The sequence below is a fragment of the Aquarana catesbeiana genome, linkage group LG03 (assembly GCF_042186555.1).
Source record: "Aquarana catesbeiana isolate 2022-GZ linkage group LG03, ASM4218655v1, whole genome shotgun sequence".
In the NCBI taxonomy this organism is placed as follows: domain Eukaryota; kingdom Metazoa; phylum Chordata; class Amphibia; order Anura; family Ranidae; genus Aquarana; species Aquarana catesbeiana.
The window spans coordinates 536,978,498-537,005,218 of NC_133326.1; the positions used below are offsets into that span (position 1 = coordinate 536,978,498).

Below are 26,721 nucleotides of genomic sequence, written 5' to 3' on the forward strand. Positions count from 1 at the left end.
GCAGGTGGCCTGGCGGGAACTTTACGGCTTTGCGTGCGTCAGGCACTGGGACCCCCTCCAGGCGACCGCGGAGGATTTTGGGGGGGTGGGGGAGAGCGTTTCCGAAAACCCCACTCGCTGTTGCAATCAGATCTCACTTCAAGCCAGGCTGCTGGAAATCTGCAGATATTGGAACCGCTTTTTGTCTCCTCTTATTACACAGAACGTCATTCACACGTCGTGGGCCTCGGGGTCACTGACCTCAATTTATGGATGAATTTACAGTCCAAACTGTTTTTTTTTTGGGGGGGGGGGGATTGTGGAAGGGTTGGACCCCCTGTCAGGAGTTTATTGCTGCTTTGCCTTTGCTGGGGAGACCCACCCTCTCTATTTGTCTGTGATCAAAGGGCGTAACTACAATTTTTGGGGACCCATAGCAAAATGTTTGTGCCCCCGCTCTTCTCAAGTGACCTTTTCCTGTGACACCTGGCAATTGGGACAATAGTGTAATTGGTGCTAACATAAAGTATAGATGTAGATAAAGTAAAGGGAGCAGGAGAGTTGTCACATAGTCAGTACATTACTAGGGAACAGAGATGTGGATAGAAGTTGTCATAGAAGAGCGGAGGTGCAGGGATTTCCCTTTAGGCCTACATTCACACTGCTGTGGTGCAGGAACCACATGTGATACAGATAGGAATCACACTGCGTTTTGTATGGCTCAAATCGCACTGCATCCGCACGAAAAAGGTGCATGTACCTTTTTTTTTTTTTTTTGCCGCACTGGAATCGGTTTGCATGGTTTTTGGGGTGTCGTTAACTTAACATTGACACCTGCAGCGGTTTGCATGAATGGACTGTGATTGTGATGCGGGGCGGGAAACGTACAGGAATCACTGCGAATCCTGCACCGCATCAGTGTGTACCACCAGAACATAAAGGGGAAATCCGGGCTCAAAAAGCTTTCATTTTAATATATTTCTATTTTAATATAAATACACTTTGTGAACCTCAAATGTCTTTACAAACCCAGCTATTATCTTGTAAAAGTAGCAGTGAAAGCATCGCTGTGCTGTACAATACCTGTGCGGAGAGCAGAGCTGTGGGAGGGGTACAGCAGGCCCCACCCACTGCAGGCTGGCTGCATAAAACTACAGGAGGGGGCGGAGACAAGACCAGTCACCCTGCACAAGTAGTATTTGGATAAGATTTGCTTATTTTGGAGTTCAGCTTTAATTCTTCAGCTAGCTACTCAGTAGCTCATTGGCATTTTTCAGTATCAATGAATACTTTCTGGTGTGTTAGAGCTTTGGTGTAAATTCTCAGCCGTCCCACCCAGCAAGTGCTGAAGATGATGGTTTAGTAGTAAATCAACAACAAAAAAAATTATATTAGTCTGGCCATACATTATACAATTCTCTTGTACAATTTACCTTTAGATTTATCAAAACCAGATAATATGAGGTCAGTCCTAAACACTTTCAATCTGTATTCAATCAGGCAGGCCCTTGCGCTACATAGCTGAAGGTAAATCTAATGTATGGCTAGCTTTAGTTTGACATTACAGTAAAACCTTGGTTTGAGAGAACTTTGCAAGACAAGCAACAATTTTTAATAAATTTTGACTTGATATACAAGCGATGTCTTGATATACAAGAAGCGTCATGTCAAAACTGAGTATAAAAAAGAAGAGGGGCACCTCTAAGTGTAGCAATATGGTTACATTTAATGAAGGTATAACATTTAGAAACATATTGCTACACTTAGAGGCGCCTCTCTTCTCTTTAATACTCTGGAGCTCTTGCTGGATTTTGCTTCTAATCCCTTTGTGGAGGCTTCCATTTGTGGATGGACATTTTATGGTTACACAACCTAGTCACATTGCTATAATCTTTTTATAAGGACTATAAACTGAAGGACTTATGAATAAATGGTTGTGGAATGAATCATCTGAGTTTCCATTATTTCTTATGAGGAAATTTGCTTTGATATACAAGTGCTTTGGATTACAAGCTCGCAATCCAAGGTTTTACTGTATATTATTTTTGGCTCAATGGACTTCGAAGCGGAGCTCCACCCAAAAGGGAAAGCTCCGCTCGTTTGCTCCCCCCCCCCCTTTTTTTTGGGAGGAGGGGGGAGCGGGTACCTGGTTTTGACAGGTTCTGCCCTCTGCCCTCCCCCTGCAGTCTTGTGGGACACATCACAGGTCCCAGAAGAATACAGGACCAGTAGATGCTGACTTTTCATTTTTGGGGGGAGCCTGAAGCTCCTCTGTAATGGAAGCCCCTGATAAACACTTGAAAAACACACATTTAGGTGCATTTTTCAGGCGCTCTCATTTAAAAATCTCCAGGAACAGGCAAATCTGCTCCTGTACATACAATTTGTGAGTACAAATGCTTCTAATTGACCTGGCTACACTCATGCTAAGTATACTAAGTGTGAATGAGGGCTTAGAGGGGATTTCCCTCACTTCGGAGAGATTTCCTCACTTCCTGTTGTGCCTCCTGGACAGGAAGTGAAGGGAAATTTCCTTTAATGGGGCATAGACAGCTAATAAATAAGTATTGCATTTAAAAAAATAGTTTTGCCTATACATACACTTTTTCATTTTGTATAATTGCATCATTGCATGCGTTGACCTTCAGATTTATACATATTGGTACACATGATGCTATTCACTTCCTTGTGTGCCTTTATTTCTGCATCAACACGCACTGTGTGAAGACATCCCCATTCACTTTGAATAGACCCATAATGAACCTACAAAAATGGGGCTACACGTGCTCACAGCGACCACCCAATGAGATCACATCAGTGCGCTGAGGGGGAGGCGCATTCATTTACACTATGGCGTTCCGAGGGAGTAACAATATGTGTGAAGCTAGCTTAAAAATCTGTGCATCAAGGTGCTTTTTTATTATTGTGCCCAATAAAATGACTTTCCTTGACGCGCCTAAACGCATTACACACGTTTACAAGCGTCGCTTGTTTTTTCTGCCATAATGGTGCTGCTGGGGGGAGGGGGGGGCATCTAGGAGAGATAGCAAAACATCCAGTGTGCATGAGGCCTAACCATGCAGGAAACGTTTTCCAGCAGCTGGTGTCCACACACTGCATTCATGTGAATGAGTAGGATTTATAATAATGGTATTTCTCATACACTTATGTGTCATCAGCGTAAAGGCAATCTCTACTACAAGAAGTAAACTGGCTACCATTGCGGAGCTGCTTCTAAAAATACCAGTTCCCTGGCTGTCTCTGGACTAGATAGTCTTGGCTGGCCCACAACAAGCACACAGCCAGTGAAATCAGAACATCTGACCTCTGAACGTGATTCTTGAAGCCAGGGGATCAGTATAACAGCCAAGCAACTAGCATTTTTAACAACTGTGGCAGATATACACTATATTACCAAAAGTATTGTGACACCTGCCTGTACACGCACAGGAACTTTAATGGTGTCCGAGTCTTAGTCCGTAGGGTTCAATATGGGGTTGGCCCACCCTTTGCAGCTACAACAGATTCAACTCTTCTGGGAAGGCTGTCCACAAGGTTTAGGAGTGTGTCTATGGGAATGTTTGACCATTCTTCTAGAAGCACATTTGTGAGGTCAGACACTGATGTTGGACGAGAAGGCCTGGCTTGCAGTCTCCACTCTAATTCACCCCAAAGGTGTTCTGTCGGGTTGAAATCAGGACTCTGTGCAGGCCAGTCAAGTTCCTCCACACCAAACTCCCTCATCCATGTCTTTATGGACCTTGCTTTGTGCACTGGTCCAAATTATTTGGTGGAGGGGGGATTATGGTGTGTGTTGTTTTCCAGGGGTTGGGCTTGGCCCCTTAGTTCCATAAAGGGAACTCTTAAGCCATCAGCATACCAAGACATTTTCAACAAGTTTATGCTCCCAACTTTGTGGGAACAGTTTGGAGATGGCCCCTTCCTGTTCCAACATGACTGCACACCAGTGCACAAAGCAAGGTCCATAAAGACATGGATGAGGGAGTTTGGGGTGGAGGAACTTGGCTGGCCTGCACAGAGTCCTGACCTCAACCCAATAGAACACCTTTGGGATGAATTATAACAGAGACTGTGAGCCAGGCCTTCTCGGTCAACATCAGTGCCTGACCTTACAAATGCACTTTGAAAAGAATGGTCAAACATTCCCATAGACACACTCCTAAACCTTGTGGACAGCCTTCCCAGAAGAGTTGAAGCTGTTATAGCTGCAAAGGGTGGGCCAACTCAATATTGAAACCTACGGACTAATGCCCCGTACACACGGTCGGACTTTGTTCGGACATTCCGACAACAAAATCCTAGGATTTTTTCCGACGGATGTTGGCTCAAACTTGTCTTGCATACACGCGGTCACACAAAGTTGTCGGAAAATCCGATCGTTCTGAACGCGGTGACGTAAAACACGTACGTCGGGACTATAAACGGGGCAGTGGCCAATAGCTTTCATCTCTTTATTTATTCTGAGCATGCATGGCACTTTGTCCGTCGGATTTGTGTACACACGATCGGAATTTCCGACAACGGATTTTGTTGTCGGAAAATTTATCTCCTGTTCCCCAACTTTGTGTGTCGGAAAATCCGATGGAAAATGTCCGATGGAGCCCACACATGGTCGGAATTTCCGACAACACGCTCCGATCGGAAAATCCGACCGTGTGTACGGGGCATAAGAGTGGGATGCCTTTAAAGTTCATGTGTGTGTAAAGGCAGGTGTCCCAATACTTTTGGTAATATAGTGTGTATATATATCTATATCTATCTATGTCTATAGATATATAAACATATCTATAGAAATCTATATATAGAGTATATATATATTTTTTTTCAGTACAAGCTACCTTTAGAGCTTGTTCACACTAGCCTGCACAGTAAAAAAGTTTTTATTTATTTTTGTACTTTATTGGAAGTATCACATAATGACACTTCATCCATGTCATCACACAGCAGAGTGGTGCGTTGCCCTGCAGCGCAGTGACGTGGGGTGCCATCCAGGGCACTATGGAGAAATGCTGCATGTCTTGATTTATCCACACTGCACCGCACATCAGACCAGCATTGTGATGTGAATGGGGCACCAAGGAAAGAATTGATTTCTATATGCCCTTGTGATAACTGACATTTATCCAGTGTACAGTGTGAATGAGCCCCATATCCACATTTATGGCCAGCCTGCTGAAAAATATCTGATTAAATCTAATCCATTTGACCTCCTTCTGATCTGTTGTTTTGTCTTATTCACCAGCAGAGGTTTTTTTTTGCGAGTTGCAGGAAGAGGACGGAGATGAAGGCCAGGGGGAGGGAAGGGGGGATCTGGAATCCTCATCATGCCGCCCTGGAAATACAAGCCTTCTTCTTCCATTTGTGAGGTGGCTTTGAAGTTTGGAGCTGGATGAGAATTGCAGAGTGCACAGCCTGCTAGTTAAACGTCTGACAGAAGCTGCAACTACTTGTGGGTTGTTGTGTATTGTGCGCTGCCATTTGCTGCGTCAGTCCTGATGTCATCAAGATGGGTGACCAAAAAGGGGGTGATTTTGTAGCTTTGCAGGTCAGTCAGGGACATCTAATATATAGAGCCCTCGCTAGAAAAAAATGAACAATCAAACCCATATAAAAAATCAAATATAACAAAAAATTGTGTTGATTTACTAAAACAGTGGTTATCAAATCCTGTCCTCAGGACCCACTAACAGGCCAGAATTTAAGTATTACCTTGGGGAGATGCAGACTAGAATACTGCAATCACTGAGCAGCAAATGATATCACCTGTCATGTATTTCAGTTATCTTGCAAACCTGGCCTGTTAGTGGGTCCTGAGGACAGGAGTTGAGAACCACTGTACTAAAGGGAAAAAGACTGTGCACTTTGCAAAGTGCAGTTTCACCCTGCAAATGCAGTTGCTGTAGAGCTTAGCAAATAAGCAGAAGCTTTGCTGGCTTCCATCATCCAATCATGTGCAAGCAAAAATGCTTTTTTTTCCCTTGCACATGATTGGGTATTCTTTGCAGCTGCCTTTAGTAAATCATCCCCCAAGTGTTGGATTAGTTAAAAAGTCCACCAGAAGTGAAATCATCTTCATACTGTATATCCAGTGTGCACCAACCACCATGTGAAATTAAGGCTGCATACTAGCTCATTATGCCTTTGTCTTGCAGGTTTTTTTTTTCTCGTGGGTTTACAATCACTTTAAGGCCCGTACACATGATACAAAAATCGGAAGTAAAATTTCGCCCACCGAACGATCTGTCGATTTTCGGATCGTTAGTATGGTGCTTTCGACACGCGATTCCGATTTTTCGGCCGACAAAAGCTAGATGTACAGACTATAACATTTTTGTCGTACGGGATTTCTAAGTCCGATTTTCGTATAATTAGTACGGTTTTCGTATGAAAAAAATTGTAAGAGCAAGACTACGCATGCTCAGAAATGAAAGAATACATACAAAACTATTCACTTCTGACGTTGTATTGACATATGAGAATTTTCATATGGTGAGTAACCTCTTCACTTTCGACATGAGACTAGCATGCAACCAAAAAAACGGACGAATGGTCATCCGAAAATCTGATTGTGTGTACGAGGCTTTAGACCTCACATTATAGAGGTCCAAGTCAGCATCCGTTGATAACAAATCGCCACATGGATGGATGAACGGCTCCAGCTCCCCTTTCCTCACAGCCAAATGTTCTTCAAACCTCTCATATATAGAAATGGTATGCCCAGAACGATCACTAAATCGCTTGCTTTAATCCAGTATCATCACCACACACATACCAAGGAAAAAGTAAGGATATCTAAAAGTGAAGTACTATATATATATATATATAAAATGTATTACTAAAAACCGAATAAAATACTAACAAACCAAGGAGCAAATTACAGCAGCGTAATGACGCCACCACCACACTCAGCCCTATGCGTGTGTTGTCCAATGGGACGTCTTTCAGGGGCTTCCAGGTTCCTGTTCACACTTAGGCATCGTGCTGCCGCTTGTCATGCGAGAGAGTACACAAGCTTTTTTCCTGGGTAGAATCACACATTTTTTGCCCCATAAACTTTAATTGGAGCAGGTGAAAATACGTGACACATGTAGTTTAGTGCTTTCTTGTTTTTTTTGCATGTTTCTGCGCCTACGAATCAGTCGTCTCCCCCTAGCAACCTCCAGCCTGTGAACAAAAAGGCGGATTCAGGACAGACCATTCTAGATGTGGAGGCTTTCATCTGCCTGATGACGGACCCACAAGAACCTCTACGACCTCACTGATTCCTATTACAAGACCCAAAGCAAGCGGCAGATGGCTCGGAATAAACTGACATAGCAGACATGGCTCCAATAACACAAGGCACTACAACACACAAAAAAAAAACAGGACGTAGATACGTAGACAGCGACATATGATGTCACAGATGATACTGTTTTCTATTGGCCAAAACAAAAGGCATACATCTTGAAAACATAGAAAAAACACCTAGCAAAAATGCTTAAAAAAAATGCTTCAAATTCAGCTGAAAATGGTGTGAATGGGGGCTAAGGTCCCTTCCACACTGCCATGACTTATGGTGGCCATACCCTAGATGAAAAATCATTCGAAAACCTGTCATTTGGACAGTTCATTCATTTATTGTCTAGTTAATAGGCACAATTCGAAAATCTGTTGTGACGTATTTGAGCCAAAAAATCAAAGGCAAAGTTTGGAAAATTTCAGCCCGAACAGACGATAAATTGAAAGGTTAATGTATTTCTTGTCCGAACACTTTGCACTGGGCTTATGTGACAAAACAAACAAAAAATTGATTAATTTATGTCAGTCGATCGATCATTACATGATGGCAAAATCGTTCGAACGATTTTTAGACAGGTGTATGGCTAGCATAAGCCTGCATTCACACCTGAGGTATTGTTTACAGGTGGAAAGTCGTGTGATTTTTCAATGATTTTCACCACAGGTCAAAAGGTCACCAATGTAAAAAGCAGAAAAACACCTGTAATCTACCTAAAAAGAAGCTCATGTACTTTTTTGAGCTTCAGGCTTTGTGCTTCAGACGACAGAATGCTCAGATGTGAACAGGGGCCATTTAAATGAATGGGATTTTGCTTGTTGGGCATTTTGGAACTTTTGAAATGAGTGTTTTACGAGCATTTTATGAGCTGAAAAAGCTCAGGTGTAAATGAGCCCTTAGGCTTCGTTCACATCTCCGTGTATGGGGGTGACAATCGTGGTAAAAACGCGCAAATAGAATCGCGGGACGCTCGTCGCCCAAAAGAAGCTTCTGTATTTCTTTTGGGCGACGGGCGCCCCGCGATTCTGTTTGCATGTTTTTCTTGCGATTGTTGCCCCAACGAATCATGGGAAAATCGCACCGCGTTTGGGGTGCTATTGAAATCAACGGGAAACGCACTGGGAACACACGGGGCGTCCCGTGATTTGCCGCTATTGCAAATCGCGGGCAGAACCGCGGCAATTCCGAGTTGCGCAATTTTGCTGTGACTTTGCAGCCGCGATTTCGACGCGGTTTCAGGCAATGCCTGTGTAAACTTGAGGTCTATGGACCTCAACTCGCATGAAAGATGGACCAAAGTAGTACAGGGACTACTTTGAAGTCGTCACGAGTTGAAGCATTTTTAAAATTAGTATCGGTGTCAGTTAGTGTCATTGTATTTTAGGTAACAAATTAAAAAAAAAAAAAAAAAAGCAAAAATGCGCATTATTGTTTCTGGGGCCCTATTACAGGTACAAATAACAAATAATGCATATGTGGTATCACTGCGATCATTAGGAGTAGGACAATTTATTCTGGGTTGTTCTTTGGCAAAAGGTTAAGTTAAGAGCAAGAATTATACAGCTACATTTTTAAAAATGTATTTTCTTTTACTATTTCTGGCTAGTTCCCCTTTGATACAAAAAAAGAAAAAAGAACAATCAGGATATCTGTTACCATTTACCATCAAATGCAAGACTTCGGTGGGTGTAAAAAGATGTCAGTTTGGCGACTTCAGACTGTAGACTTACTGAGTGTGGGGTGTGCCAAGATGGAACGTCACTTCTGTTACAAGATTTGGCGGGTCGCCTAATCTGATGGAACACCTGCATGCCTGACCTAAGGGCAGATGGATCTCAGGAAGTAAATGCTACATGAATCATCCTCCCTTACTCAAGATGGCCACAGCTAGAAATGCCAGGGGGTGTCTTTCAAAGTAATTTCTCAACAAAATAAATCATGGAGACATGGATAGGTGAATTTGCTTTGAATGCGAACGTTTTTAGTGTTTGTGGTTTGTGGTGCTCAGATACAATTTAATTCCACTTTGAGGCTGTGTTCACATATGTGCGGCCGTGGTTTCGTGCGTTTCTGTTCACCGGTTTAGGTGCGATTCAGGTCCGAATTTTTGCCTGGATTCACACCTGAACCGGAGCCAAAAACGCACAGGACCCTTTTGCAATCCTCTCCATGGCCTCCCCGGATCTGTGTGAGCCGGCTCCATTGTGAAAACCGTATGCAATTTGCACAAGTTTGAACCCACCCTAAGGGCTCATTCACATGGGCAGAAAAGATGCTGCATTTAGATGCATACAGCCGACAACGAATGAGCCCATACACAGAGCTGCCTGTACATGAACACATGAATGTGCGCTGCGTTTAGCTGTGCAGAAAAAAGTAGAACGCCTCTGCGCCCAGGCTCACATATATCTGATTTTACACGGGAATGCACATAAATTCATCTAAACATACATAAACACACACGCGAGTACATGTGTAGCCATTCATTTGAATGAAAGGAGAATTATACATGCCTAAATATGGGTATTTTAGTCACATATTTTATACAGGATCTTCTGCTAGAGGTGCCAGGAAGAATCTGCGTTTTGTGGCCTAATACAGGTCAAAAACAGGTCAAAAACACAGAAAAAAACAAAACACGCAGCAGTGTCGATGGACCCTACCTGGGGGAGTGGGAGGTCTGGATAGTAAGGGTCTGGTTCAGATCAGGGGTTTGGGGGGGAGAGGTAGTGCAGCGAAGGGTCTGGTTAAGGTCAGAGATTGGGGGAGGGGAGGTAGGGGAGGTGAAGGCACAGTTAAGGTCAGAGGTCGGGGAGAGGAGGTAGTGCAGCGGAGGGTCCGGTTAAGGTCAGGGAGAGGAGGTAGTGCAGGGGAGGGTCAGGTTAAGGTCAGAGGTTGGGGGAGGAGAGGTAGGACAGGCGAAGGCCCGGTTAAGGTCAGAGGTCGGGGAAAGGAGGTAGTGCAGCAGAGAGTCAGATTAAGGTCAGAGGTCGGGGGGGAGGTAGGGCAGGTCCGGGTCAGGTTAAGGTCAGAGGTTGGGGGAGGGAAGGTAGGGCAGGCTAAGGCCCGGTTAAGGTCAGAGGTCAAGGAGAGGAGGTAGTGCAGCGGAGAGTCAGATTAAGGTCAGAGGTCGGGGGAGGGGAGGTAGTGCAGGGGAAGGCCCAGTTAAGGTGGGGGGAGAGGAGGTAGTGCAGCGGAGGGTCAGGTTAAGTTCAGATGTTGAGGGAGGGGAGGTAGGGCAGGTGAGGGTCTAGTCAATGTCAGACGTTGAAGGGGAGGAGAAGTTAGGGCAGTTGAGGGTCAGGTTAAAATCAGAGGTTTGGGGGCGGTAGGGAGTTAGGGCAGGTGAGGTTCAGGTTAAAGTCAGAGTTTGGAGGGGGTTGACAGGTGAGGCTCTGGTCAAAGTCAGCGGGTGGGGGAGGGGAGGTAGATCAGTGAAGGGTTAGGTTAAAGTCAGAGGTTGGGGGGGAGGGGAAGTAAGGCATGTGAGGATCTGGATGAGGTCGGAGGTTGAGGGGGCAGGTAGGGCAGGCAAAGGTCAGGTTAGGGTTTGAGGGAGGGGTGGTAAGGAAGGTGAAGGTTAGGTTAAAGTCAGAGGCTGAGGGGGAGTTAGGGCAAGCAAGGATCAGGTTAAGGTCAGAGGTTGGGGCAAAGGGAAGCTAGGGCAGGTGAGGGTCTGGACAGTGGTTGAGGGGGAGGGGAGGTAGGTCAGGTTGGGGGTTGAAGAGGAGGTAGTGCAGGTGAGGGTCTGGTCAAGGTCAGAGGTTGGGAGGGGAGGTATGGCGAGTGAGGGTCTGGTTAAGGTCAGAGGTTGAGGGGGTGGGGAGGTAGGGCAGGCAAAGGTCAGGTTATGGGTTGAGGGGAAGGGGGGGTAGGGCAGGTGAGGGTCTGGACAGGGGTTGAGGGGGAGGGGAGGTAGGTCAGCTTAGGGGGTTGAGGGGGAGGTAGGCCAGGTGAGGGTCTGGACAGAGGTTGAGGGGGAGGGGAGGTAGGTCAGGTTGGGGGTTGAGGGGGAGGTAGTGCAGGTGAGGGTCTGGTCAAGGTCAGCGGTTGAGGGGGTGGGGAGGTAGGGCAGGCAAAGGTCAGGTTAGGGGTTGAGGGGAAGGGGGGGGTAGGGCAGGTGAGGGTCTGGTTAGGGTCAGAGGTTGAGCGGGGAGGTAAGGCAGATGAAGGTCAGAGGTCACTATTTTTCTCCCTTACTTTCACACCCACAGAATTGCCAGTGCCGGGTTCTTGGCACCAGTAAGGTGGACTGCAGTGATTTGTTTCCGATCGTTGCAATGAATCGATTTTGACTATTAATCTTGGTATTGATCCAGCCCACCTCTGATAGCCTCCTCCTGCTGTGTGACAGTGGTGTCCTGGTGACGATGATCAGAGCGGGGTCTCAGATTTCGGTGTGACAGCGCGGGGGGGAAGTTTCCGCGCTGCGCTTGGCGTCGATGACGGCCTGGCTCTGTTTATATCTAATGGCGGAGTTAAATGGCAGTTTTATAAACAAAAGATTCCTAAACAACATTTTCAGCGTTTACTTTGGCCATCCTTAGTAAATTCTCTCTAATCTAAACATCGACTGCGCTGCCCATAAATCACTCCAGTGACGTCATCGCCTCAATTATCTGCGGCTACGTGCCGCTCCAAAGATAGAACAAGACGCTTTTCTCTGCGCCCGGCAGGTATGGGAGGCCGTGGATATTATTAAACATTTTCCTTGTTTGTTTTACTAAATTGAGAGTGAGCCGTCTATTTATTTACTAAGCCACCGAAGAGGCTGATTGTCCAAAGATACAAAACCCATCCAATGATAGTAAAGGACTGACAGAAACGTTCCCCTGCTCCTTTAGATGATGGCAAATAGATTTTTTTTTTTTTTTAACGTTCCTGGTTATTAGATTGTGAGCTCTGTGGAACAGACATTATTGTGCATTTGTTTTAAAGATGAAGTTTAATCTGCTTATATTTTGCCTTTCCTGGTTCCTTCTTTTCCTCTCATCAACATGTCAATGATGTTAGTAAATAAAACCCTTTCATTTTCATTACATACTTTATTTTAGACCCAGTGATGCCATTGCAGGCAAATCACGGCTGGTGGGAGGAGCAGGCAGGGTGCTGTATATAACTTCCTGAAGACATCCCAGCATCCTACCTCAATACTCCTCTTACAAGCCTTCAGCCCTGATGTAAGCAGTGGGCTGTCTCCATGGGGGGGGGGGTTATGCAAAAACCTTGATGGGTAGATGCCAGTTTGGAGGATCAGGCGTTCCTAGGCAAGCTGTGTTTGCATGCATAAAAAAGAAAATTGCGCATGGAGGACGGGTAAGCAGCCAACAAGCCACTAGACGTAAAGTGCAAAACAAAATCAAAAGTGTGGCGCTAAAGTGAACAAGTAAACAATACGTGAATCAAAAAAGTTGCAAAAAGGTAAATGGAAAATTGCAGTGATGAATAAATGAATATAATTAAAAGCAGAACGTTTTTTTTCTGCATCAAAAACGCATGGAAAGTAGATTATATGGTTTCCAATGGCATAGTTCACACCAGTGCAGTCAGTTCCAGGGTATTCCAGATCCAGAGTAGAACATGCTGCATTTTTCCTGCACTGGACTGTACTGGAATGCAGTAAACAGCATCAAAAACACACTGGAATGCACTGGAACACAATAAAAAAAATCACAGCCAGTGAGCCAATGAGGAAAGAGCGGGGGGGGGGGGAGGGGGGCTCTGTGTGTCTTATGGACGCATAGAGCAGCGGCTCGAGAACGAGCATGCAGTGGTGCCCCCAGAGCAATGAGCTTTCTCTGGGGGCACTGCTCGAGGGGGAGGAGCCAGGAGCGCTGGTAGGGGACTCGAAAAGAAGAGGATTGGGGCCGATCTGTGCAAAACCACTGCACAGAGCAGTTAAGTATAATGTGTTTGTTATTTAAAAAACCTAGCTTTAATACCACTTTCAGCTTTAAGCTAGCCATACATGGATCTAAATTAGGCCAATTCAGCAGGGACAGACTGAATATCGATCAATGTATGGGCAGGGTGGTTGTAAAAAAAAAAGACGATCTACCAGTCGACTTCTGTACAGCCGCCCTGTTGGAAAAGTGCCACTTGATCAGTGTTGCTGGCTATAGCCGGCAGCACTGATCAGTGTGTTCTGATGGTGGGGAAGTCTCCCTGCTATCAGAATATAAAGGTTCAGCGGCAGGATTCCTTCATCCACAATCAGTGTGTGGATGGGGGGGAATCAAATCATTTATTTTCGTTTATCCTGGTGGTTGAATGGGAAAAAAAAGAATGACCTATGGGCTGCTTTTAGTGTGTGTCATTGTGATCAGACTGTGCTGAGCTCCACCACCCTCAACTGCCAGTCTGCTGCCGTTATTTGTTGCAGCATTTTATAAAGATGTCAGGGTTACTGTTGGTTCATGAAGGTGTAACATGTGATGCATTTTATTCCTTCCATTTGTTTTATCTTTATATTTAGAAAAGTATATTCCAGTTATCGCACAGATCACACTGCCGTCCAGCACATTACTGGGGATATTTTGTCTGTGAAGTCGATGATGTGTCTATTGGGAAGATCAGGAAAAAAGAGCTGAATTATCGATTTATGAGATGAAATACATATTTATGGGGAGATAAGGATTCAGAAGCCAAATGTCCATTTCATGCAGAAAAAATAACTAATTAGGAACATAGAACAGTGATGGCAGAAACGGAGTCTTCATCATACATGTTACAATCTGATTGTACAATCTTCTTTAGGGTCCATTTACATCAGATCGCTGTACACCGCAGCTCTTCAGTTTGAGGCAGGGTAGCATGTTGTTAGGGATCCCATTCAAAATGAATAAGTAACCACACATTTTAGGGTTACTGTACACATTGCAATCTAATCATATAATCATAGAATCAACGTTAGAGTTACCAAAACTATATATATTATACAGTGAGGACGGAAAGTATTCAGACCCCCTTAAATTTTTCACTCTTTATTATATTGCAGCCATTTGCTAAAATCATTTAAGTTCATTTTTTTTCCTCATTAATGTACACACAGCACCCCATATTGCCAGAAAAACACAGAATTGTTGACATTTTTGCAGATTTAATAAAAACAAAAAAACTGAAATATCACATGGTCCTAAGTATTCAGACCCTTTGCTCAGTATTTAGTAGAAGTACCGTTTTGATCTAATACAGCCATGAATCTTTTTGGGAAAGATGCAACAAGTTTTTCACACCTGGATTTGGGGATCCTCTGCCATTCCTCCTTGCAGATCCTCTCCAGTTCTGTCAGGTTGGATGGTAAACGTTGGTGGACAGCCATTTTTAGGTCTCTCCAGAGATGCTCAATTGGGTTTAAGTCAGGGCTCTGGCTGGGCCATTCAAGAAGAGTCACGGAGCTGTTGTGAAGCCACGCCTTCGTTATTTTAGCTGTGTGCTTAGGGTCATTGTCTTGTTGGAAGGTAAACCTTCGGCCCAGTCTGAGGTCCTGAGCACTCTGGAGAAGGATATCCCTGTATTTGGCCGCATTCATCTTTCCCTCGATTGCAACCAGTCGTCCTGTCCCTGCAGCTGAAAAACACCCCCACAGCATGATGCTGCCACCACCATGCTTCACTGTTGGGACTGTATTGGACAGGTGATGAGCAGTGCCTGGTTTTCTCCACACATACCACTTAGAATTAAGGCCAAAAAGTTCTATCTCGGCTTCATCAGACCAGAGAATCTTATTTCTCACCATCGTGGAGTCCTTCAGGTGTTTTTTTAGCAAACTCCATGCAGGCTTTCATGTGTCTTGCACTGAGGAGAGGCTTCCGTTGGGCCACTCTGCCATAAAGCCCCGACTGGTGGAGGGCTGCAGTGATGGTTGACTTTCTACAACTTTCTTCCATCTCCGGACTGCATCTCTGGAGCTCAGCCACAGTGATCTTTGGGTTCTTCTTTACCTCTCTCACCAAGGCTCTTCTCCCCCGATAGCTCAGTTTGGCTGGATGGCCAGCTCTAGGAAGGGTTCTGGGCATCCCAAACGTCTTCCATTTAAGGATTATGGAGGCCACTGTACTCTTAGGAACCTTAAGTGTAGCAGAAACCTTGTAACCTTGGCCAGATCTGTGCCTTGCCACAATTCTATCTCTGAGCTCTTCAGGCAGTTCCTTTGACCTCATGATTCTCATTTGCTTTGACATGCACTGTGAGCTGTAAGGTCTTATATAGACAGGTGTGTGGCTTTCCTAATCAAGTCCAATCAGTATAATCAAACATAGCTGGACTCAAATGAAGGTGTAGAACCATCTCAAGGATGATCAGAAGAAATGGACAGCACCTGAGTTAAATATATGAGTGTCACAGCAAAGGGTCTGAATACTTAGGACCATATGATATTTCAGTCTTTCTTTTTTAATAAATCTGCAAAAATGTCAACAATTCTGTGTTTTTCTGTCAATATGGGGTGCTGTGTGTACATTAATGAGGAAAAAAATGAACTTAAATGATTTTAGCAAATGGCTGCAATATAACAAAGAGTGAAAAATTTAAGGGGGTCTGAATACTTTCCGTCCCCACTGTATATTATGAGGACCTACCTAATAGATCCAATCAATTTGTATCCAAACAGACAGGTCTTTAAAATACAGTTTTTGGTGGACCCAATGGAGATTGTACAATCGGATTGTAACGTGTGGTGATCAGAAGGGGTATAGGTTCATGATTTAGCCCTTGTTCACATAGACTGTGGCTTTGAAATCGGAAATCGCACAATTTCAAAGCTGCATGACTTTCAGTTCGACTTGGAAGACATCTGTTGCGGCTTCATGCACAGATGTCTACGCAAGTCGCACCCAAAGGTAGTGCAGGAACTCGTTTTTCAAATCGGTGCAGCACTGCCAAGGTCGGTGTCGTGCCAATTTGAACAGTGAGATTTCCGGCAATAGGGTGCGACTTGTCATGTGATTTGACCTGTCAAATCGCATGACAAGTTGCTCCAATGTGAACGAGGGCTTAGGGTAAAACATATGGTTAAAAAAAATGATACAACACACAGAGCTGAATCCGATTTATAGTAAGAGTATGAATACATAATGTTACTATACAGAGATCGGAGAGAGTGACCACATCCACTTTGCACTTTCCACGACTGCACTTTGCACTGAAAGTGCACTTTGAAGTGCAGTCGCTGTAGATCCGAGGGGGACATGCAAGGAAAATAAAAAACAGCATCTTAGCTTGCACATGATTGGATGATAAAATCAGCAGAGCTTCCCCTCATTTCAGTTCTACCACTTAGTTTTAGAGCGACTGCACTTCCACACGCACTTTCAGTGTAAAGTGGATTTGCCTTTCGTAAATAACCCCCATTGTGTAGATATTATCTATGTGCTGAATGACATCACTCCGGCTCTGACATCACAAGTGCGTGTCCCAGGTAATTATATATCTGCAATCTGAGATTGGGGAATGGTAAACACTGAATTGGTGAACCCATCGGGGAGGGGGCAGAATATAGAACTCTATGTGATGTACGGTCCTAGTGATATAGATAGTTTGTTTTGGCTGAATCTCCGTTTTTCCACTCTATAAATATGGAAATAAAAATATGTGAAGAATGTTTAAATAAGGAAGAAGCGTTGAAGTAATGGATGAAAATGGCTCCGCTATTAACATTTCATTTTATCTAGATTATTAACAATGGATATGCAGGAGGAGAGTTGAATGAAGACTCCCCACCTTTGTATTTTGTAAATGTGGGGTCCCCGAAACCCCCTCCCCCTCAGACAAATGTGGGGGGCCCTGGATCCCTCCTAAGGCAAATCACCCCTTTACAATATACTATATTACCAAAAGTACTGGGACACCTGCCTTTACTCACACACAAACTTTAATGGCATCCCAGTCTTAGTCTGTAGGGTTCAATATTGATTTGGCCCACCCTTTGCAGCTTTAACAGAGTCAACTCTTTTGGGAAGACTGTCCACAAGGTTTAGGAGTGTGTCTATGGGAATGTTTGACCATTCTTCCAGAAGAGCATTTCTGAGGTCAGGTACTGATGTGGACGAGAAGGCCTGGCTCACAGTCTCCACTCTAATTCATCCCAAAGATGTTCTACCGGGTTGAGGTCAGGACTCTGTGCAGGCCAGTCAAATTCCTCCACCCCAAACTCGCTCATCCATGTCTTTACGGACCTTGCTTTGCACTGGTCCAAATCATTTGGTGGAGGGGGGATTATGGTGTGGGGTTGTTTATCAGGTTTTGGGCTTGGTCCCTTCATTCCAGTGCAGGGAACTCGTAAGGCGTCAGCATACCAAGATATTTTGGACAATTTCACGATCCCAACTTTGTAGGAACAGTTTGGAGATGTTCCTGTTCCAACATGACTGCACACCAGTGCACATAGCAAGGTCCATAAAGACATGGATGAGCGAGTTTGGGGAGGAGGAACTTGCCTTTTGGTAATATAGTGTATTTTTTCTCCCAGTGCCTGGCTGCTTGTATAGGTGAAGCTGCAGAGGATGACAATTGTGTTTGTAATTTTCAGAAATAAATGTATCTGCAGAGCGGTGGAGGGAATGTCACTGCGGTTGTTCTTCTTGTCCAGATGGACAGAACTTGTCCTGGAATCCTTCTGGCTCTGTAATGTATAATTACACTCACCCCATCCTATGTGTAAGTCTTTAGAGAACCTCCTTCCATTATAGTGTGGCATTTAGTTTGTGTTCTTCTTAAAGGTGAACTCTAGAAATAAGTGAGACGTGTGCATTTTAAAGCTGAAGGGATAGAACTTGCTTAGTGTTTCCAAATTCCCTGTCTGACCTCTGCTCTCTTCACCAGCCTCCATCATCTGCATCCACCCTCAGCTGCAGCCTTCATGCTCTGTACATGGCCTTCATTCTCCATACTGGCCTCTTTACTCGGCACCTGACATTTATTGTCCACACCAACTTCCATACTGTAGTCCAGCCTCCATCCTCCTCACTAACCTTCATCCTCCACACCACTCTCCACGTTCCACAATGGCTTGCATCCATTGCACCAGCCTTTTTTTTTGCAGCGGTCTTTATCTTTCACACCAAACTTCATGCTCTGCACTAGTCATTATTCTCTGCATCTGTCCCCCATGGTCTGCACAAACTGCCGTACTGTGCCCTAGCCTCCATTCTCTGCACCACTCTCCATCCTCCACACCAGCCTCCATTCTCTGCACCACTCTCCATCCTCCACACCAGCCTCCATTCTCTGCACCACTCTCCATCCTCCACACCAGCCTCCATTCTCTGTACCACTCTCCATCCTCCACACCAGCCTCCATTCTCTGCACCACTCTCCATCCTCCACACCAGCCTCCATTCTCTGTACCACTCTCCATCCTCCACACCAGCCTCCATTCTCTGTACCACTCTCCATCCTCCACACCAGCCTCCATTCTCTGCACCACTCTCCATCCTCCACACCAGCCTCCATTCTCTGTACCACTCTCCATCCTCCACACCAGCCTCCATTCTCTGCACCACTCTCCATCCTCCACACCAGCCTCCATTCTCTGCACCACTCTCCATCCTCCACACCAGCCTCCATTCTCTGCACCACTCTCCATCCTCCACACCAGCCTCCATTCTCTGTACCACTCTCCATCCTCCACACCAGCCTCCATTCTCTGCACCACTCTCCATCCTCCACACCAGCCTCCATTCTCTGCACCACTCTCCATCCTCCACACCAGCCTCTATTCTCTTCACCACTCTCCATCCTCCACACCAGCCTCCATTCTCTGCACCACTCTCCATCCTCCACACCAGCCTCCATTCTCTGCACCACTCTCCATCCTCCACACCAGCCTCCATTCTCTGCACCACTCTCCATCCTCCACACCAGCCTCCCATCTCTGTACCACTCTCCATCCTCCACACCAGCCTCCATTCTCTGTACCACTCTCCATCCTCCACACCAGCCTCCATTCTCTGTACCACTCTCCATCCTCCACACCAGCCTCCATTCTCTGTACCACTCTCCATCCTCCACACCAGCCTCCATTCTCTGTACCACTCTCCATCCTCCACACCAGCCTCCATTCTCTGTACCACTCTCCATCCTCCACACCAGCCTCCATTCTCTGTACCACTCTCCATCCTCCACACCAGCCTCCATTCTCTGCACCACTCTCCATCCTCCACACCAGCCTCCATTCTCTGTACCACTCTCCATCCTCCACACCAGCCTCCATTCTCTGCACCACTCTCCATCCTCCACACCAGCCTCCATTCTCTGCACCACTCTCCATCCTCCACACCAGCCTCCATTCTCTGTACCACTCTCCATCCTCCACACCAGCCTCCATTCTCTGTACCACTCTCCATCCTCCACACCAGCCTCCATTCTCTGTACCACTCTCCATCCTCCACACCAGCCTCCATTCTCTGTACCACTCTCCATCCTCCACACCAGCCTCAATTCTCTGTACCACTCCATCCACCACACCAGCCTCCATTCTCTGCACCTGTCTCTGTTCTCCACATTGGCATTTATCCTTTGCAATAGCCTTAAAGTGACACTAAACACACACAATTCAATTTACATTGTCCCTTCTATTTCTGTATGTGGATGTTGGCGCTGTAATTATTTTAATTAAAAAATTTAAAAAATCTAAGTACCATTTTCCTAATCGATTTACAGCTGTCACATGACCCAGATCTTTCCCAGCCTGTCTGCAGGGAAACATAAGCAGGAGGAGCTTCTAGTCCTCTGCTGCTGGTCACATTTTCAAAATAAAAAAACATCCTTTGGAATACAAGGTAAAAATAAGTAATTAATATCAATCAATTGTTTTACAGCATACAAATATATATTTGAAATTAAATATTTATTATTTTTTGGCAATAACATGATGTGGGCAGCTTTCTGCCAGTCACAGGCTGTGTCAGGCCCTCCAGCCTGTGTCTTATGCCTCGTACACACGATCGGATTTTCCGACAACAAATGTTGGATGTGAGCTTGTTGGCTGACCTTGTGACCTTGTCCGACCGCGTGTATGCTCCATCGGACATTTGTTGTTGGACTTTCCGCCAACAAATGTTGGCTAGCAGGTTTCCAAATTTCCGCCAACAAAACGTTGTTGTCGGAATTTCCGATTGTGTGTACACAAGTCCGACGCACAAAAGTTCACGCATGCACGGAATCAAGCAGAAGGAGCCGCACTGGCTATTGAAATTCCTTTTTCTCGGCTCTTCGTACGTGTTGTACGTCACCACGTTCGTAATCGTTGGCCAAAATTTGTGTGACCGTGTGTATGCAAGACAAGTTGGAGCCAACAACTTTTGAACAAAAATCCACGGTTTTGTTGTCGGAAGGTCCAGTTGTGTGCGCATTGGAATAAGACGGAGGCGAAGCCTCCATCAATCGACATGTAATATCCCAACCCCATTGTGTTTAGCTGTGTTTAGCTGGAGGGAGGGAGTTGGCTGTCATTTACCTCTGTGTATACACCCACATGTGTGACTCTATAGTCACTTGGGCTGCTCAGATGTGATAGGGAGGAAATGCTCAGCATAGAAACTCACTGAAAACTGAGCATGTGCAGAGCTGCCACCACAGCTGCAAAATCCTTAGCTGAATTGGGGACATGAACAGAAGGTGAGGATAGAGAGCAGCAGGATCAACCAGGTTTTTTGCACAATGAGTGAGTATGAACAGCATGCAATGCACCATTTGTTTCTAGGCTTTTATGATTCGGGTTTAGTGACACTTTAATACTCTACACCTGGCCTTCATCCTCAGTACTGGCCTCCATGTCTTTACTAGCCTCCATCCTGTAAACCTGGCCTCCCTCTTCTGTATCTTCTGTTTCTGTTCTTCATCCTGAGTGTACACCATCCCTCCATTCTCTGTGTCTGTTCTCAATCCTCCACTTTGTCCTCCATCTTCTGCACCCAGCCTCCATCCTCTGTATATGGCCTCCCTCCTCTGCCTTACTTTACATTGGCTTACTATGAATAGGTTTCAGCCTTGTATTCATACTGTACAGGTAATAAAATACATTTTGAGGTTTTTGTCTTGTTCTGTAACATTTTCAGCCATTGGCCGCCCTCCCATCCTGGAGATATGACCCAGATTCCTCAACATGTGGGGTGGGATACACAGCGGAGCCGGGAACATTCCCCAATTTATTTTAGTATTACAATGAAAAATTGTCAGACCTATTGATACTTTGTAAGGGCTCGTCAGTGGGGGTCGCTCTGTGTCCCTGCACTGAATATTCTGTGTTTATTGTATTCTGGCGAATGGACATAAAATATGTTTTATCCAATGGAACAGAGCAAAAACGTTTTATATCGTTCTTTGCGTTTTCTGCTTCAGTTTGGTCACGCCAGCTCCGCCATCACTGATATATACTACTCAACACATTTTCAGTGGAGCAATAACAAGGCCATTTTACACTCATAAAGGCCAATGTACTAATGGGGTCACCTCAGCTAACCATTTCGATTCTAGATACACCCTCATTTTTCCCCTCAGCTTGATTGGATATTTGTAGGAGGGTGGAGCTTCAATTACATCAGCTGTAAAGGAGACCTGGCAGAATAAAAACATGGCGGTTACCACTGCCGACGGGTGTTTGAAGGTGCAGCTCCAAGGTCATCATTCTCATCCTCACATCTAAGCTACCAACCCAGATCCCCATTCCAGGCTGGTTGCATGATTGCTTTGGGTCAGCAACTCACCATGGAGTAAAGGGATCAGGATGACAGTCTCAGAACTAGAACCTTTAAAAACAAGTTGGCCAGGGCATTACCCATCGTCCGGTCCTGCATCCTTTAAATTTGGTTTCAGGAAAATAAAGTGAAACATTTTATGTACAAAAGCGAACTGGGATACAAGGAGCTGAACAGAGAGAACGGATATTACTTGAGACATTCCAGAGGTCCTCATTTTCAATAAATAATTTCTTGGGGAATTGACTGCTGGGACAAATAACGCGGAATGCTGGGGATGATTTTTTTTTTTTTTTTTTATTATTAGTATTAGTATTATTAGTATTATTAGTATTAGTATTATTAGTATAAGTAAAAAATAGGAGCTGAGCTGAGGCTGCATTCACCGAGCGTCACATTTTTGAGGATTTTTTTAAGCGCTTGTGTATGAGTTTGTGCACAGCATTTTTAAAGAGTTTTAGATTTTCGGCATTTTTTAAATAACCAATAGAGAAAAATTCATCATTTGTTTCTGTTTTTCACTATTTTGATCCACTTTTATTTATTAATATTTATTTATTTATTGTTAGGGTTAAAAGGTTAGGGTTAGGGGTTTATTTATTATTTATTTTCATTTAACCAGTTCACCTCTGGAAGATTTACCCCCTTTCCTGACCAGGCCATTTTTTGCATTGGGCACTGTGAAATTTTAACTGACAATTGCGCGGTCGTGTGATACTGTACCCAAATAAATATTATGTCCTTTTTGTCCCCACAAATAGAGTTTTTGTTTGGTGGTATTTGATCACCTCTGCATTTTTATTTTTTTGCGCTATAAACAAACAAAAAAAAAACCTTCAACTTTGAAAAGCAAACAACATTTTTTACTTACTGCTATAAAACATAGCCAATATGACAACTGAAAAAAATCTAATTTCTTCTTAAATTTAGGCCAGTATGTATTCTGCTACATATTTTTGGTAAAAAAAAAAACCCCAATAAGCGTATAACAAAAGTTATAGCGTCTACAAACTATGGGATATTTGTATCTATTTTTTTTTTTTTTTTTACTGGCAGACAGTCTGACACTAGCTGACACTTTTTGGGGGACCAGTTACACTATTATAGTGATCAGTGCTAAAAAATATGCACTGTCACTGTACTAATGACACTGGCTGGGAAGGGGTTAACATCAGGGGTGATCAAAGGGATAACTGTGTTCCTAGCTAGTGTTTCTGTGTACTATAGCAGGTGCTTTGCAGGAACACAGGATCCATGTCTTCCCTACTGACAGAACGCCAACCTGCCTTGTTTACATTGGCAGACTGCCATTCTGCCTGTGTACCGTGTAAACAAGTGTTTTATGAGCTGAAAACGTTCAGGTGTGAATGTAGCCTAATGCCGCGTACACACGGTCGGACTTTCCGCTGGGAAACGTTTGAGCTTGTTGTCGGAAAGTCCGACCGTGTGTATGCTCCATCGAACATTTGCTGTTGGAAATTTTGCACACAAATGTTTGAGAGCAGGTTCTCAAATTTTCCACCAACTTCACTTGTTGTCAGAAAGTCCGATCGTGCGTACACAAGTCCTTCACACAAAGTTCCACGCATGCTCGGAATCAAGCAGAAGGAGCCGCACTGGCTATTAAACTCCCTTTTTCTCGGCTCGTCGTACGTCTTGTACATCACCGCGTTCTTACGTTCGGAATTTCCGACAACATTTGTGTGACCGTGTGTATGCAAAACAAGTTTGAGCCAACACCCTTCGGAAAAAAATCCACGGTTTTGTTGTCGGAAATTCCGATCGTGTGTACAGAACATTAGAGTTTCATAAACCAGATCTCCAAAACTAAAAGAAATTCCAACTGAATATTTATAATATACACTGTATAATGATGTTCTAGTGACCTAGGTTAGTATGGCAGGACATATTATATTTACAAACTACAGAAAATAAAACGCCAAGTATTTTTTTTCATTTTGCTGTTTTTTAGAATTTTTGTCTTCATTTTTCTTCAGTTCTTATTAGTATACATTTAAGCACCAGAGGAGCTTACACTCTAATGTTCCCCAGCACAGTCACACACTTTTATTACTATACATTTATAAAGCTGTGACATATTTCACGGTGCTGTACAGAGAACACTAAGCTATTCACATCCATCTCTGCACCAGAGGAGTTCATACTCTTATGTCCCCAGCACAGTCACACACTTTTATTATTATACGTTTATATAGCTCTGGCACATTCCATGGTGCTGTACAGAGAACACTGACCTGTTCACATCAGTCTCTGCAGCAGAGGAGCTTATACTCTAATGTCCCCCCCATGGTCACACACTACTAGCTGGCTGGATTTTATCCTTATGCTCTGGTTTAAATACTTCTAAGATATGAGGAAGATGTAGGGTCTGTGCCGTATCTTCCCGTCTTCTCCCCCTCTACTACTGCCCCCAATCCCCACTAATTATTAGTTCTGATTTTGTTTTAAGCCCCATGTTAGCCTTAAGCCAGGCTTTTAAGTGAACTCCATTCAGATTTACCCATGAACTATTTGTTTAAGGGTTTGAATTTTATTACATGTACTATTTTTACGATTTAGTTTATATGACTTTATGTGTTATGTAATAAAATGCACAAGCATACGAACTATAGATGATTAATTTATACTATTATACTTACGTTTACTAGGTGGGAAACAATTTTATACAATGCCATAAAATTTTATAATTATAATTTACTGTTTAAATGATTAAACTACCTATTTTTTTTTCTCTACTTGTTGGCTCGGAAGAAGGGGGAGTTTTTTTTGTGTTTTTTTTTGCCCAAAAGGTGATGGCTATATCTGGTGTTCACCCCTCACATTTTTGTAAATATTTTATTATATCTTTTCATGTGACAACACTGAAGAAATTACACTTTGCTACAATGTAAAGTAGTGAGTGTACAGATTGTATAACAGTGTAAATTGGCTGTCCCCTCAAAATAACTCAACACACAGCCATTAATGTCTAAACAACAAAAGTGAGTACACCCCTAAGTGAAAATGTCCAAATTGGGCCCAATTAGCCATTTTCCCTCCCCGGTGTCATGTGACTCAGTGTTACAAGGTCTCAGGTGTGAATGGGGAGCAGGTGTGTTAAATTTGGTGTTATTGCTCTCAATCTCTCATACTGGTCACTGGAAGTTCAATATGGCACCTCATGGCAAAGAACTCTCTGAGGACCTGAAAAAAAGAATGGTTGCTCTACATAAAGATGGCCTAGGCTATAAGAAGATTGCCAAGACCCTGAACCTGAGCTGCAGCACGGTGGCCAAGACACCTGTTTACAGCTGTTTAACAGGACAGGTTCCACTCAGAACAGGCCTCGCCATGGTTGACCAATGAAGTTAAGTGCAAGTGCTCAGCATCATATCCAGAGGTTGTCTTTGGGAAATAGACGTATGAGTGCTGCCAGCATTACTGCAGAGGTTGAAGGGTCAGCCTGTCAGTGCTCAGACCATACACCGTACTCTGCATCACATTGGTCTGCATGTCTGTTGTCCCAGAAGGAAGCCTCTTCTAAAGATGATGCACAAGAAAGCCTGCAAACAGTTTGCTGAAGACAAGCAGACTAAGGACATGGATTACTGGAACCATGTCCTGTGGTCTGATGAGACCAAGATAAACGTATTTGATTCAGATGGTGTCAAGAGTGTGTGGCGGCAACCAGGTGATGAGTACAAAGACAAGTGTGTTTTGCCTACAGTCAAGCACAGTGGTGGGAGTGTACTTGTCGGGGGGTGCATGAGTGCTGCCAGCACTGGGGAACTACAGTTCATTGAGGGAACAATGAATGCCAACATGTACTGTGACATACTGAAGCAGAGCATGAGCCCCTGCCTCCGGAGACTGGGCCGCAGGGCAGTATTCCAACATGATAATGACCCCAAACACACCTCCAAGATGACCACTGCCTTGCTGAAGAAGCTGTGGGTAAAGGTGATGGACTGGCCATGCATGTCTCCAGACCTAAACCCTATTGAGCATCTGTGGGGCATCCTCAAATGGAAGGTAGAGGAGCGCAAGGTCTCTAACATCCACCAGCTCTGTGATGTCGTCATGGAGGAGTGGAAGAGGACAGTGGCAACCTGTGAAGCTCTGGTGAACTTTATGCCCAAGAGGATTAAGGCAGTGATGGAAAATAATGGTGGCCACACATTTTCACATTTTCACTTAGGGGTGTACCCACTTTTGTTGCCAGCGGTTTAGACATTAATGACTGTGTGTTGAGTTATTTTGAGGGGACAGCAAATTTACACTGTTATACAAGCTGTACTTTCACTACTTTACATTGTAGCAAAGTGTCATTTCTTCAGTGTTGTCACATGAAAAGATATAATAAAATATTTACAAAAATGTGAGGGGTGTACTCACCTTTGTGAGATACTGTATGTAGGCATAGGACACACACCCTGCCACACCTCCTTAAAGGAGAATTATACAAAAAAATGATTAGGTAAACCCACAAGGGCTTTTTTACCACTTCTATTCCTTTATATTGGCTTTTGAAATTTATAAATGCAGCAATTTAGAAATTGGATAAAAGGTTTAACACTGGAAAACACTTTTTTGAAAGATAAAAAATTATATACATAACTATATAGATCAAACCAAATGAGGGACAGATAAGGAGGAAAGAGGTACAGAGGGACTTTGTTCCAAATCAGGGACAGTTGGGAGCTATGCATATTCATAAGGCCTCATTCATACAGTCGTGCTACAGCA

At 44.2% G+C, this 26,721-nt stretch overlaps 1 protein-coding gene across 5 annotated transcripts in view; it reads left to right on the forward strand.

Moving 5' to 3' along the window:
• The window catches only part of PDE3A (phosphodiesterase 3A), a 331,598-nt gene that overhangs the window by 143,790 nt on the left and 161,087 nt on the right, over positions 1-26,721 (forward strand). The window contains exon 1 of one of the 5 annotated variants that reach the window (XM_073621395.1): positions 17,891-17,935. The exons of the other annotated variants lie outside the window; for them this stretch is intronic. Within the exon in view, the coding sequence (XP_073477496.1) occupies positions 17,906-17,935 (30 nt within the window). The 5' untranslated portion in view covers positions 17,891-17,905. Of the gene's footprint in view, positions 1-17,890; positions 17,936-26,721 lie in introns of those variants that run through there. 5 annotated transcript variants of the gene reach the window in all.